This window comes from Sciurus vulgaris, assembly GCF_902686455.1.
Source record: "Sciurus vulgaris genome assembly, chromosome: 1".
Lineage (NCBI taxonomy): Eukaryota > Metazoa > Chordata > Mammalia > Rodentia > Sciuridae > Sciurus > Sciurus vulgaris.
In genome coordinates, this window is record NC_136461.1 from 29,336,015 (window position 1) to 29,350,000 (window position 13,986).

General features: G+C 42.9%; 1 protein-coding gene and 1 long non-coding RNA gene across 13 annotated transcripts in view; one reads left to right on the forward strand and one right to left on the reverse strand.

The window, feature by feature from the left end:
- The window catches only part of MACF1 (microtubule actin crosslinking factor 1), a 342,663-nt gene that overhangs the window by 245,598 nt on the left and 83,079 nt on the right, over positions 1-13,986 (forward strand). For all 12 annotated transcript variants that reach the window (XM_079112948.1, XM_079112960.1, XM_079112953.1 and 9 more), the window contains one exon: positions 3,454-4,925. In XM_079112948.1, coding sequence (XP_078969074.1) covers positions 3,454-4,925 — 1,472 coding nt within the window. The remainder of the gene's footprint in view (positions 1-3,453; positions 4,926-13,986) is intronic.
- Positions 10,216-12,799, reverse strand: LOC306645816. The gene is made up of 2 exons (XR_013759732.1): positions 11,446-12,799; positions 10,216-11,331 (listed from the first exon to the last, which is right to left on the reverse strand). It is a non-coding gene; the product is annotated as an uncharacterized lncRNA (long non-coding RNA).

Sequence of the window (13,986 nt, forward strand, 5' to 3'; positions counted from 1 at the left end):
GCTTCTTTGTTTTTCATCTCTTCCTCATGGAATATTTTGCTGAGAATGTTCTGTAATGCTGGCTTTCTTTTTGTAAATTCTTTTAGCTTTTGTTTATCATGGAAGGATTTTATTTCATCGTCAAATTTGAAGGTAAGTTTTGCTGGGTATAAGATTCTTGGTTGGCATCCATTTTCTTTCAGGGCTTGAAAAATGTTGTTCCAGGCCCTTCTAGCTTTTAGGGTCTGGATTGAAAAATCTGCTGATATCCGTATTGGTTTCCCCCTGAATGTAATTTGGATCTTTTCTCTCACAGCCTTTAAAATTCTGTCTTTATTTTGTATGTTCGGTATTTTCATTATAATGTGCCTTGGTGTGGGTCTGTTGTAATTTTGTGTATTTGGAGTCCTATAAGCCTCTTGAACTTGATTTTCCATTTCATTCTTCAGATTTGGGAAATTTTCTGATTTCATTGAATAGGTTGTTCATTCCTTTGGCTTGTTTCTCTAGGCCTTCTTCAATCCCAATAATTCTTAAATTTGGCTTTTTCATGATATCCCATAGTTCTTGTAGATTCTGTTCATGATTTCTTACCATCTTCTCTGTTTGTTCAACTTTGTTTTCAAGGTTAAATATTTTGTCTTCAATGTCTGAGGTTCTGTCTTCCAGGTGTTCTATCCTATTGGATATGCTTTCTATGGAGTTCTTAATTTGGTTTATTGTTTCCTTCATGTCAAGGATTTCTGTTTGTTTTTTTTTTCAATATCTCTAACTCTTTATTGAAATGATCATTTGCTTCCTGTATTTGCTCTTTTAACTGTCGATTGGTGCAATCAATCAATGCTTGCATTTGCTCTTTCATCTCATCATTCAGTGCGTGCATTTGCTCTTTCATCTCATCGTTTGCTTCTCTGATCATTTTAATTATGTACATTCTGAACTCCTTTTCTGTCATTTCTTCTGCCGTGCTGTCACTGGGTTTTATTGATGTAACATCTAGATTTGTTTGCAGCATTTTCTTTCCTTGTTTTCTCATATTGTTCAGGTATCAGAGGACCGCTGAGATATTGCAGATTTCCTCTATTGACTTACAATGTCCCTGAAGATTTCTATATATATCCCCCCTTAGCCTTCAGTAGGCTGAAGTCTTGGAGGAAGTTGATAATGCGGTGCTCCACAAGAAAGCTGCCTCTCTAGGAGTAGTGGCCTTCAGGTGGGGTATAATCCCTGCTAGTGGGCAGAGGTGCCTCCACTTGTTGACCAATGGTCATCCAAAGGGGACCTAGGCTGTGGGCTGAGGCAAGGCCTGTTTGGGCCTGAGTCTCTGGTTTTACCGTCCTTGTGGGGAAACCTCACCCAGCAGGGAAGACTCACCCGGTTGGGAGGTCTCACTGGTCAGTTCCCTCCTAGAGGTTCCCCTCAATTTATAGCTACCGCCTGGGCTGGGCTGCCTTCCTTTGCAAAGTTCCCAGGGGCCCGGCCCCACCTCCTGGGCCTAGGAGCCTCACCCTTTGCAGATGACTCTCCTTAGGCTGCCCTTCCTCAGAGAATCTGCCCGCAGGCCTGGAACCTTCGCTCCGCCCCAAGCCTATCTCTGTGCGGCTCTTCCACCAAGAAGCCTCCTAGATCCTGGGACCCTGCTCTGCACCTAATCGCCTGGCTATGCGGCCCCTCCTCTGAGCAGCCACCTGGGGCCCTGTACAATCGCTCTGAATCCCAGAGACCCGCCACACGCCTCTTCCTCCAGACAGCCGCCCAGTATTCCGGTGGGGTCACTAGGAGTCCAAGAAACTCACTGCGTGCCTCCACCTCCACCAACCACCCGTAGCCCTGGGCAATCAATCACTCCGAGTCGAAGTGACCCTCCCCGTTCCTCCTCCTTCTCCAGATAACCCCCCGAGTGTTCAGGAGCAGTCGCTCTGAGTGGCTCTGAGTCCACGTGACCCGCAGCACGGGTCCTCTGGGCAACCGCCCGGAGCTCTGGTGCGGCCACTCAAGACCAAGCGTCCCACCACACTTCTCCTCCAGGCAGCCCCCCTGTGTTCAGGAGCTGTCACTTTAAGTCCAAACAACTCACCACTCGCCTTCTCCTCTGAGCAGCCGCCTGGAGCGCTAATGCAGTCACTGCGAGTCCAAAGGACCCGCCGCGCTCCTCCTCCTCCTCCTCCTACTCCTCCGAGCAGGCCCGGGCGTTCAGAAGTGGTCTGAGTCCAAACAGCTCGCCACGCAGCCCCTCCTCTGGCAACCGCCTGTAGCTCTGGTGTAGTCACCCCGAATCCAAGCGGCCGCGCTCCTCTTCCTCCTCCTCGTCCTCAGGGCAGGCCCCGGGGTTCAGAAGCATCGTTCTGAGTCTAAACAGCTCGCCGCGCGGCTTCTCCTCTGGCAACCGCCTGTAGCTCTGGTGCAGTCACTCCGAATCCAAGTGGCCACGCTCCTCCTCCTCCTCCTCAGGGCAGGCCCCGGTGTCCTGAGTCCACACAGCTCTCCTCGCCACTCTTCCCCTGGGCAGCCGCCTGAGCCCCAGTGGTTGCTCCGAGTCCCAGCGCTGTGCCGAGCGGCCTCCTTTACGGCGCTCCCAGCTGTCCGAGTTCACTGCTGCAGCGGGGGGAGGGGCGTCTCGCCGGCAGCTCTACTTCACAAAGTTTCCTGCGTTCCGGGACCACCGTCCCATCCGGGATGCCTCCCCAGGGTGTGAGAGTCACCCGGCTGCTTTGAGTTGGTCCCAAGCGTCCCAATATCTCCTCTTTTGAATCCTGAGTCCTGGAGCAACATGAAATGCAGCCACCCTCTAGGCCGCCATCTTGAAAACCCCCAGGAACGCACTCTTGACAATAGAAAAAAGGAATGGCTTAGTAGTAGCCACAGGAATCTAGAATGACCTTTAAGTAGCTTTTGGACTTTTAGTGTTACCTGTTCCTTCATCCAATGACAGCAACAACTGCTGCGGTTATTAGATTACACACTGAACTCTGGCAGTATGTATAACTTCACATAGCACAATTCTAGAGATAAAAACTCTGATACAATGTCAGCCAACAGGTAGACATTCATGCCCGTCCATATACTAATAGGTGGAGTTACTTGCACAGTTTCACTGATACCTACTTCTTTTCTTTATATTACAGGCGTACACACACATAAGCACATACCCCATATATGCAAAGTTAAAATGTTCTCTGGACATCTTATGATGACATTACACAGGAAAAATTTTGTCATTGATTTATTGCCTCTTTTTCTGGAAATGTATATGGCTTTCAGTTTCTACAGGCTTAGAAGTATTCAAGTCACCTTACAAAGTTCATATTAAATAAGATATAATGTGTGAAGGAGCCTAGCTGTATGCCTTTTTTATGGTAGATTCTCAATTAACCTTTTTTTCCCTTCCCCTGAGATTATACCATATACTCTCAGCAAACATTTTAAATGCCATGTTCAGGCTTGATTGATTTCAATTTCGTTTTCTCATTTCAGCTGATCGCATGAACAGACTCCAGTCAGCTCTTGCCAGCACCCAGCAATTCCAGCAAATGTTTGATGAGTTGAAGACCTGGTTAGATGACAAACAAAGCCAGCAAGCAAAAAGCTGCCCAATTTCTGCAAAACTGGAGAGACTACAGTCTCAGCTACAGGAGAATGAAGAGTTTCAGAAAAGCCTTAATCAACACAGTGGTTCCTATGAAGTGATTGTGGCCGAGGGGGAATCTCTGCTGCTTTCTGTACCCCCTGGAGAAGAGAAAAGGACTTTACAAAATCAGTTGGTTGAACTCAAAAGCCACTGGGAAGAGCTTAGTAAAAAAACTGCAGACAGACAATCCAGGCTCAAGGACTGTATGCAGAAAGCTCAGAAGTATCAGTGGCATGTGGAAGACCTTGTGCCATGGATAGAAGATTGTAAAGCCAAGATGTCTGAATTAAGGGTCACTCTGGATTCAGTGCAACTAGAATCCAGTCTCCTGAGATCAAAGGCTATGCTGAATGAGGTGGAAAAGCGCCGCTCCCTGCTGGAAATACTGAATAGTGCTGCTGACATTCTGATTAATTCTTCAGAAACTGATGAGGATGGTATCCGAGATGAGAAGGCTGAGATCAACCAGAAGATGGATGCCATCACAGAAGAGCTACAGGCCAAAACTGGGTTGCTCGAAGAAATGACTCAGAGGCTCAAGGAGTTTCAGGAAAGCTTTAAGAATATTGAAAGAAAGGTTGAAGGAGCCAAACATCAACTTGAAATCTTTGATGCACTGGGCTCTCAAGCCTGTAGCAACAAGAACCTAGAGAAGCTAAGAGCTCAACAGGAAGTGCTGCAGGCTCTAGAGTCTCAAGTAGACTATCTGAGGAACTTCACTCAGGGACTGGTAGAAGATGCCCCAGATGGATCTGATGCGTCCCAACTTCTTCATCAAGCTGAGGTCGCCCAGCAAGAGTTCCTAGAAGTGAAACAAAGAGTGAACAGTGGTTGCATGACAATGGAAAACAAGCTGGAGGGGATTGGCCAGTTTCACTGCCGTGTCCGAGAAATGTTTTCTCAGTTGGCGGACCTGGATGATGAGCTAGATGGCATGGGTGCTATCGGCAGAGACACGGATAGCCTCCAATCCCAAATTGAGGATGTACGACTCTTCCTGAACAAAATACAGTCCCTCAAGTTTGACATAGAGGCCTCTGAAGCAGAGTGCCAACAAATGCTGGAAGAAGAGGGGACTCTGGACTTGTTAGGTCTCAAGAGGGAGCTAGAAGCCCTGAATAAACAGTGTGGCAAATTATCAGAGAGGGGGAAAGCTCGCCAGGAACAGCTGGAGCTAACATTGGGTCGAGTAGAGGACTTCTATAGGAAACTGAAAGTCCTCAATGATGCAGCCACAGCAGCGGAGGAGGGAGAGGCACTCCAGTGGGTAGTGGGGACTGAAGTAGATGTCATCAACCAACAGTTAGCAGACTTTAAAGTAAGTCTCGGCCTTATTTTTTTTCTTTTTCTATCTCTTATGTGTATTTCTTTGCTTGTAACTTGAATTCCAGCTGAATATGCATTGTCACTCCTATCCTTGCTATTCTCACTTTTATTACCTCCAAAGTACATCGAAGACCAAAGAGTCTATTGGACTTCTAAGTAGACTGTTTTGAACACTTTTCTATTGTGGTTTATTTCAGTTTTTATAACAAATTAAGGATATAGAAAGAAATATCTAAGTCTTATCTCTTTTGCTAAGAATCTCCTCTTAGGAGTTCTTGATGTCAAATTAACTGTGTTGGTAACTGCAGAGAAGATGTTTTCTGGTCCCTGTTTTTCAAATTGAGCTATGAGAAGCCATAAGATGAACATGGGCCCATATTCTAAAGTGTTGATTTTACACAGATTTCAGGAGAAATTACTGACATTTTATTGATGTATTATGGAATAAGATGTAAAATCCTCATGATTTGAATTGAATGAAACATGACAACAGAAAGCACCTTAAAAATATACCCCAGGCTCCTCAAGAGTTCAAGTTCTTTGCCTGTAGGAGGGTTTGAGAAATACTACCTTAATCGCAGAAATATTTTAGTTCTTTACCTGAGTCAGAATTTCTAGTCCTAAGATTTTTAGAGTCTAAATTAAAATGACAGGCCAGGCTCAGAAGCACATGACTATAATCCCAGCTACTGAGGAGGTTGAGAAGGGGGATCACAGGTTCAAGGCTGGCCTTGGCAACTTTGTGAGACTCTGTATCTAAAAAATAAAAAAGGCTGGGGATGTAATTCAGTATTGGAGTCCTCCTGGGATCAGTCTCAGTATCGCTAAACCAATAAACAAATAAATAAATAAATAAAACATAATGATCAGGCAACTGGACCCCAAAGTATCAGTTTGCTGGTCATGGTCTTGCCTGTTGGGTCTAGGCTCTCACTAATAACTCTTGAACCTTTAGCCCTAGAGTTTTCTTTGCTAAATACTTTAAAATGCCTCACTCTGCCACTGTCTTTCATGGTACATGGAACAGATGTAGAAAGGATACTTCCAGCAGTTTGTTCCAGCAGCTTAACTCTTAAACCACATCCCTAGCTCTTTTATTTTTAAACAGTCTCACTAAGTTGCTTATTGCCTCACTAAGTTGGTGAGGCTAGTTTTGAACTCATGTCCCAACCTCTCAAGTTGCTGGGATTACAAGTGTGCACCATTGTGCCCAGCTGGAATTCTTTCCTTTTATAGTGTATAGAGAGGGGATGCTGACATCAGGGTCAGAGTCATATGTTTCCTGGAAGGGTCACACCTTTGTAGACAAAATCGAAATGCAAAAAGGTGACTGTTTCAGAAAGGCCCGGCTAGGAGCTTAAGGGACATTCTGTATTAAAGTGGGACACTGGCTGAAGGCCCCCTTATCATGTTTGGAGATAGTACAGTTTGGAGCAAGTGATCCTATTTGGGTTTCTTGGGGCATTCTGATAAGAAAGAATAAATAGATAAAATTCAAGCCCATAAGGCAACGTTTGTTCCTCTTCAAAACACCCACACCCCTTCTCTGGTAGCAGTGTGGCCTTCCCTTGTCATCTGGCATGCTTTTCTTTCCTTTTCTGCTGGAAGCTCCTGGAGAGCACAGACTCTCTTCTGCAGACATGTGTCTATTATCCAGTTGACCTGGAACTGGTTTATTGGAATTAATGGTCTAAGCAACTAAATAAATTTCCTAGACAGCTGAAGTTTATCCTTGTAGGTTCAAAAATAGTCTCATTTAACCAGATTCTAATTTGTGTAGAAATTATTTTAAATTTTGACTAATTTTCTCAATACTGTATTGTATAAGTTTTTCTTAATGAGTACAAGTTAATGTTAAAAATGTTGTGCAGTTCTCCCCTGTGGTCATATTCTCAAGGATATTAGAGAGGTTTGGGGCTGCTCTGTGTTAAATGTTTCTAAATTGCTGTGCTTGTTTAGGGCCTCTGCAGTGTTGACCTGGTTGGATTGGTTATATGTACAGGTACATAACTGGGGGAGGTAATTTCCTAGACTCAAAGTACTTTTTCCCATGATGGCAAGTATTACAGTTGACTCTATGCATCTACAGGTTCAACCATCCATGTATTAAAAATATTTCAGAGGAGGAAAAATAATAAAAAATAGCAATACAAAATAATACAAAGTTAAATAATACAGATTTTAAAACAATACTGTATAACAACTATCTGCATAGCATTTACATTGTATTAGGTGTTATAAGTAGCCAGAGATGATTTAAAGCTATGGGAAGATGCAAATACTATTCTTTTTATATAAAGAACCTGAGTATGCATGGATTCTGGTATCTGGGGCACAGGGGATCTGATCTAGAACCATTGCCCCAAGGATACCAAGTGTATTACTGATATTGCTTTGTTCTGCTGTTACTGGGTCAGTCTGTAGCAGCCTTCCCCCTCTCTTCAAATCATTAGTGAGCTAGAAAATGAAGCAAATAAGCCTGTTAAAATTGTATTAACTATGAGGTAGACCGCATAGTGCTCAAGAGTTCAGTAGCTGCTTAGTTGCTGGTCACATTTCATTGGCTTCTAAGAATAAGCCTCCTACCATGAATACCATGGATATGAAGGCTGGGACCAATCAGCCAGGCACTGGCAGAGTGTTTATGTGCAGAGGTCTGGTGTTGACAAAGCAAACCTGGCTGAAGAGCTGAAGAGCAAGCACCCTATTATGACTCATCATTAAGTCAATAGCTAGTTGCTATTAAATGATCGGTGTCCCCCCTAGAGTTGGGTGTGCAAATCAGAAGTCCTGTTTTACCAGTCCACCTACTAGGGAGGTCAAAAGTTTGGGGAAGTTTTTGCCTCCTCCCAGCAAAGGTCTGTGGTCAGGAGGGGAAGGGCATACTCCTGGCTGATCTCCTGCTGAGTTCGTGGGAAGTGAAAACAATGAGAGGGGAAAACTGTCAGTTCCACAGCCTCCTAGAGGCTGAAAAAAGGGAAGATCTTTTGGATCCTTTCTGAGGACGTCATTTCCGTGTTGTGAATGTCGATTTCCTGGGTTAATATGCTGTGTAGTCCAACATAGATCAGACTGATGACTCTTCTTTCAGATTCAATAACTGCTCCCCTCAAAACAAACAAATGATAAATATTTAAAAACAGCATTAGCTTTAAGTTTTCAGCTCTTCATTTTTTTTTTTTTTAATGGGAACATATTCTCAACACAGAATCTGCATAAGTGAACAGGATATGAATATGTGAAACAGAAACACAGGCTCTACTTTGACCTGGCTAACTCCTCTGGGGATGGTCAAAATAGACAGACTGTCAGATCTGTGAAGAACTTCCAGACTTGCTTAGGGCTGGGCAATAGGGCTGATAAATCCATGCAGCTTCATTTAGTCTGTTGGAAAATTTTTTTCCTCCTTTTTTTTAAGTGAACACAGAAAAACTAAAAGTCATTCCTAGTAAAGGCTTTCCCTTGGTCCCTCTGAATAATTTATAGAAATCTGGTCAAGCGATGGAACCTATGAGAAAGAGTCCTTTCCACTCTAAGAAGGCAAAAACCTCAACCTGAATTAGAGCCTTTATTGGGTTCAGCTCTCAGTTGAAAGTAGAAAGGAAAAAACCTTTCCATAAGTCATAATGAGAATATTGAGCATGTGTTCAGACAACTGGAGGAAAAGACCAGATAAACTCTTCAGGAAATTCCATTTCCTAAATGTGAGAGTCTCTGATTATTGAGGAAACAGAATTATATGTGCCTAACAGGAGACTAACAAGAAGGGAGGGGTGTTTACATTACTGAAGTGTGAGCTGAAGAATTCCCCCAGTATGACCTTAATGGGAAGGGTAGAAAAAAGGAAATCTAATCTTAGGATAGCAGAATGAGGCTTTCCTCATTCTGAAATTCCCAGGGTAGGTTTTACTTGTTAAGAATTGAGATCATTCTGAGTCTTAGCTCTTCCCCTCCCTTGTGCCTCTGCTTCCCCACGGGAACCATGCTGACCTTTTTTGTCAGGAAGGAGGTGGGTGATACTTTTGGCATCATATTGGCGAGCAGCATCAAGAAACTGGCATGTGGTGGCACTTGCCTGTAATCCCTGATACTGGAGATGCTAAGGCAGGATAATAAGTTCCAGGCCAATCTGGGGAACTAAGTGAGACCCTGTTTCAAAATAAAAATTTTTTAAAAAGGGCCTAGAATGTAACTCAGTGGTTAGAGCACCCCTATGTTCATGTAAGAGAAAGAAGAGCAGGGGGATGTGGGGGAGGGGAGGGTCAAGATAAAAAAGAAAGAGAGAAACCTGGCTGAATTGGGCTGGTAGGATGTAGGATGCAGGCTTCCCTTGGATTATTCTCACTCCTAATTCAGGCCAGCCGAACTCAAGGTCAGGGACTCATTAATACATTTGCAACTTTTATCTGGGGGAGCTCGATACCCTAGAATGAAATCAGAACAAGAAAAATCCTTTAAGCCAGGTATGTTGGCAGATACCTTTAATCCCAGCTACTTGGGAGGCTAAGGCAGGAGGATCTCAAGTTAAGGCCTGCCTCTGTGAAATTTAGTGAAATGCTGTCTCAAATAAAAAGGGCTAGGGATAGCTCAGAGCATGAGGTGCTGAGTTCAATATCCACTACACCGAAAAATAAATAAATAATTTTTAAAGTCTTTTAAACCCCTCATTTAGCCAAGCATGCTGGCACACACCTGTAATCCCAGCAGCTGGGGAGGCTGAGGCAGGAGGATTGCAAGTTCAAAGCCAGCCTCAGCAATTTAGTGAGGCCCTAAGCAATGTAGTAAGACCCTGTCTCCAAAAAAAAAAAAAAAAATTTAAAAGGACTGGGGGAATGTGACTCAGCAATTACACGCCCCTGAATTTAATTCTTGGTACAAACAAAACTTGATTTAATTTTTTGCCTCATGGTTAGCAAACTCAGGTGTGAGCACATGTGAAAAACCCATGGAAGACAGGGCCCAACATGGAGTAGAAAGACTGCCCATTTGTACGGAGGTAATTGCTCCTTCTTTTCAAATGATTACGAAGGCAGTATCAGCCCATCTATGGTTTTGACAGTTAGTGACTAAAAGCAAGTCACTAAAGAATAAAGCAAATGAGGTCAGCATTATCTACCTGCCCCAGGAGAGAAAGGAGCTCAAACTTTGTATGGCCTATCACTTGGAGGCTTAGGTATCTATCCATGGCTTTATAGCAGCCAAGATAAGTAGGCACCCTTTCCCCTGCTCCCTTGCCTTATGCTGACCCTTGGCATTCCTTGTTTGTTTCTTTCTTTTTTTCCTCTTTCTTTTTTTCCTCTTTCTTAAACAAGGCTACTTCAATAGAAACTAAGATCCAAGAAAGTAAAGAAAATAGCCTACAACAGGATTTCTCAACTCCAACATTATGAGATTTCAGACTGGGTTGTTTTTTATTTTGAGGACTGTCTTGTGCATAGGATGTTTAATAGCATTTCTGACCTGTAACTACTAGAAATAGTAACTTCCCACTTGTGACAACCCAAAAATGTCTCCAGACATTGTCAAATGTCCCCTGGGAGGTAGAATCACCCTTCTGAGAATCATTGCCCTTGAAGAAAATTGCCACCTATGTGTGGAACACATAGGATTCAGTTAGAATGGATACTAGTTGATACTATATATATTTTTATAGCAAGTGGGTCTTCCCATAATCTGATTATGACTCCTTAGTAGTAAGAGCTGCCTGTAAGTCAACCTTCCTTTAGACTAGTTACTGGATTCTTTATTTTTACTGGTGTTAATCTATGTCTGGCTCAAAATCCCCTAGTCACTTTCCCTGGCATGCGAAATTTGTGTACAGTTGTTGATGCAGGTGTTTGGCTGATGAGGCATTTCTAAAGAGAAGAGGAACTTCCTTTGTGGAAATATTTCAGGGACCTCCCTTGTTCTGTGCCTTTAAGGGGAGGTGATAGTATGTCAGTTGTTCTCTGCAGCCAACCCAGTTTGGCCACTGATATTTATAACCCTGATGTGACCGCCCACCCCCCCACCCCCAAAGAATTCCAATGTTCTGTAATAATCTTCTCCATCCCTATCATACCAACTGCATGGGGAGAAGGCGAAGGAGCCTTTGAGTCCTTTAAGTTTTTCCTTCATGTTGAACCTTTTCCAGCTCCCTTTTAAAGTATTGCCACTTAGTATTTTAAATGTAAGCATTACAGGGAAAATCCCAAACTTGCAGCCATTACATCATCTTAAAGAAGCCCACACCTCAGTGAAGGTAGTAAAATCAAATGGAAAGTTGTCAAGAAAGCATGGATAGATTTCACAAAAATCTGGAAATTTTTATAGCAAAGGGAGATTTTAAAGCAACAAACCAAAGAAAATGAGCAGTTTAACTTGAGTTTACTGAAATCCTTCACATACAATATCAGCACCTAGCATTCATGACTGATATTCATCATATGAATATCATATGATATTCACATCATCATATGAATATCAGTTCACATACAATACATACTGAAATCCTTCACATACTATATCAGCACCTAGCATTCACAACTGATATTCATCATATGATTTTGTACAAGAAGGAAAAACTGCAATGTACTCTATGCAGAACTTGTATTAATTGTTGAATATTTGATTAATGGACATGGTTGAGATCAGCACAGATTAGACTATTTCTTGCTGGGTCTAGAAGTGATTGTAAAGTGGTCTCAGACTTGACCCTAGAGCCAAGTGCAATGACATGTGCCTGTAGTCCCAGCTACTTGGGAGGCTAAGGCAAGAGGATCACTTGAAGCCAGAAGTTCAAGGCCAGCCTTGAATATAGCAAGAACCTGTCACAAGGATCTTGTGCACTTTCAAGCTAACTTGCTAGTGCATGAGCTGTAAGCAGTGAGCCTCTGGGAAGTGTTCATGAGTCATGCTGAAGGACCTTGACTGTCACTGTTGGATACTTTATTAGGAAATAGGTGAGTCTCACAGGTAGTTGAGTCGGGACACTGCACCAAAGCATCACTGCCCCAAAGGGCTGCTTCTTGTCTCCTGAGACCTGCCCAAGTCTCAGCTATTCTTTGGAAAAATGTAGCTATAAAGAGAATGTTCTTCCATCCACCTTCTTTAAGACTTGGCCACACTGGGCACGATGGTATATGCCTGTAAATCTAGTGATTTGAGAGGCTGAGACAGGAGCATCTCAAGTTCAAAACCAGCCTCAGCAATTTAGGGAGGCCTTAAGCAACTTAGCAAGACCCTGTCTTAAAATAAAATATAGAAGACCTGGGAATGTGACTCAGGGATTGAGTGCTGGGTTCAATCCCTGGTACCAACAAAACAAAACTGCCACAACCAGGTGCTGCTCTTCAAATGTGAGCCTCTGATATTGGTTGTGCAAGATTAATGGAACACTCTTAATCCTTAGATCCTCACAAGCCAGTATTACTATTTCAAATGTGGATCTTTCAGAACTTTGGGCTACCCAGAGATGAGAAAATTGCTACATAATGATGTTGCATAGATCATTTTGTCGGGATTAGAGGGAAGGGACTCCATGATCCTTTTAATCCATCCTTATTGAGCATTACTATGCTAGTACTTGGGTGGGTGCTAGGGTTGCAGACAGTCTCTGGTTAACAATGGGAAATAGACACAAAGAATTACAGAGGTAGTGGTAATTTAAGTACTGCAAGAGAGACCTGAGTCTAAATGACCTCTAGTAATCCCGCTGTAAATCAGACATTTTAAATGCAGGTAAGAAAACAGATTTGAAAAGGTAAAAATAACTTCTTCAAGCCATTTAGCAAGTGGATGCTCAAGTTGGGATTGAAGAGATCTGTTTGGTACCAAAATTCATGCTATCCTAGTGGTTCTCACCCAGAGCAGTTTTTCCCCTGAAGGGACATTATTTATTGTCACAAATGTGGAAATTGCTTCTAGGATCTAGTGGGTGCTGCTAAACATTCTACAACATATGGGGTAGTCCCTTAACAGTAAAAAACTTAGCCCACTTCTAGGAAGATAGGAAATTTGATTTTTGCCTTTTTCCATTATAAGAGTTAACTGATAAAATAGTTGCAGAATGCTGCCTGGGGAAGCTTCTGTGGTTTTCCTCCCCCTTTCCAAAAATCAGTTAAGAAATAGTATTGCTTCCAAGAGTGACTTATACAGATTTGTTGGATAAAGTCAGGATCTTGGTGAACTAATTTGAGTCAGTGGCTAAAGAATTCTCTCCATGCTTGACCAGTCCCTACCCCACCCTGCCACAAGTCTCCTGCTGTGGAAATCAATCAGCTGTGTATCTCAGCCGACTTCCTGTAGGGTGTGTTGTGGAATGGCATCAGCCCCTGCACCAGCTGGGAGTACTGATCTCAGTGTGATTTTATCAGACTCCTTCTCTTTTGAGCGTTGCTGTTTGGAACAAAGGCCCCTCTGTTAGGAGAGCAGAGAGCTGGTATGATTGGATAGACAGCATGTACACACATGGTTCCCACAGGGGAGAGAAAGCAGTCATAAATTATGCTGTAGCCTTCTAAAACTTGGGTGTCCAAGATGAATTTCCTGAGCTTTTGTACGCATTCATTTTTCTTTCTGTGAGTGTTCATCCTTTACCTCCAAACAACACAGGAGCCACCTGATCTGAAGAATCAAGTGGTGGCATCCTTCAGAACTGTTCTATTTCTGTGCCCCCAGTCTTTGGCTTCCACATTCTTGAAGCACATATCTTTCCAGTCTTGTATCCTATAGACCATCCATTCTATCCATTTACCTGAGACACTCTACATATTTTTACTTATTTGATTTTTACCCACACCTGAAGGCATAGCTCAAGTCCCATCTCTTTACAAAACTTTCCTGATCTCCCCAGCTCACCATTTCTCCTGATCATCTAAATCACTTAAGATGAATGACTTATTTTGCCCTTATGACACACTCTACTTAGTTTTGACACTTTCTGATTATTTGCGTTTGTCAATCTGTCATCTCCATGACTCCACTTTTGTGTCCCAGAGAGTAGGTAACCTATTAGTAAATACTTAGTTGGAGGCTAATGAATATTTGACTGATCAGATGAATGCTCTTTATTT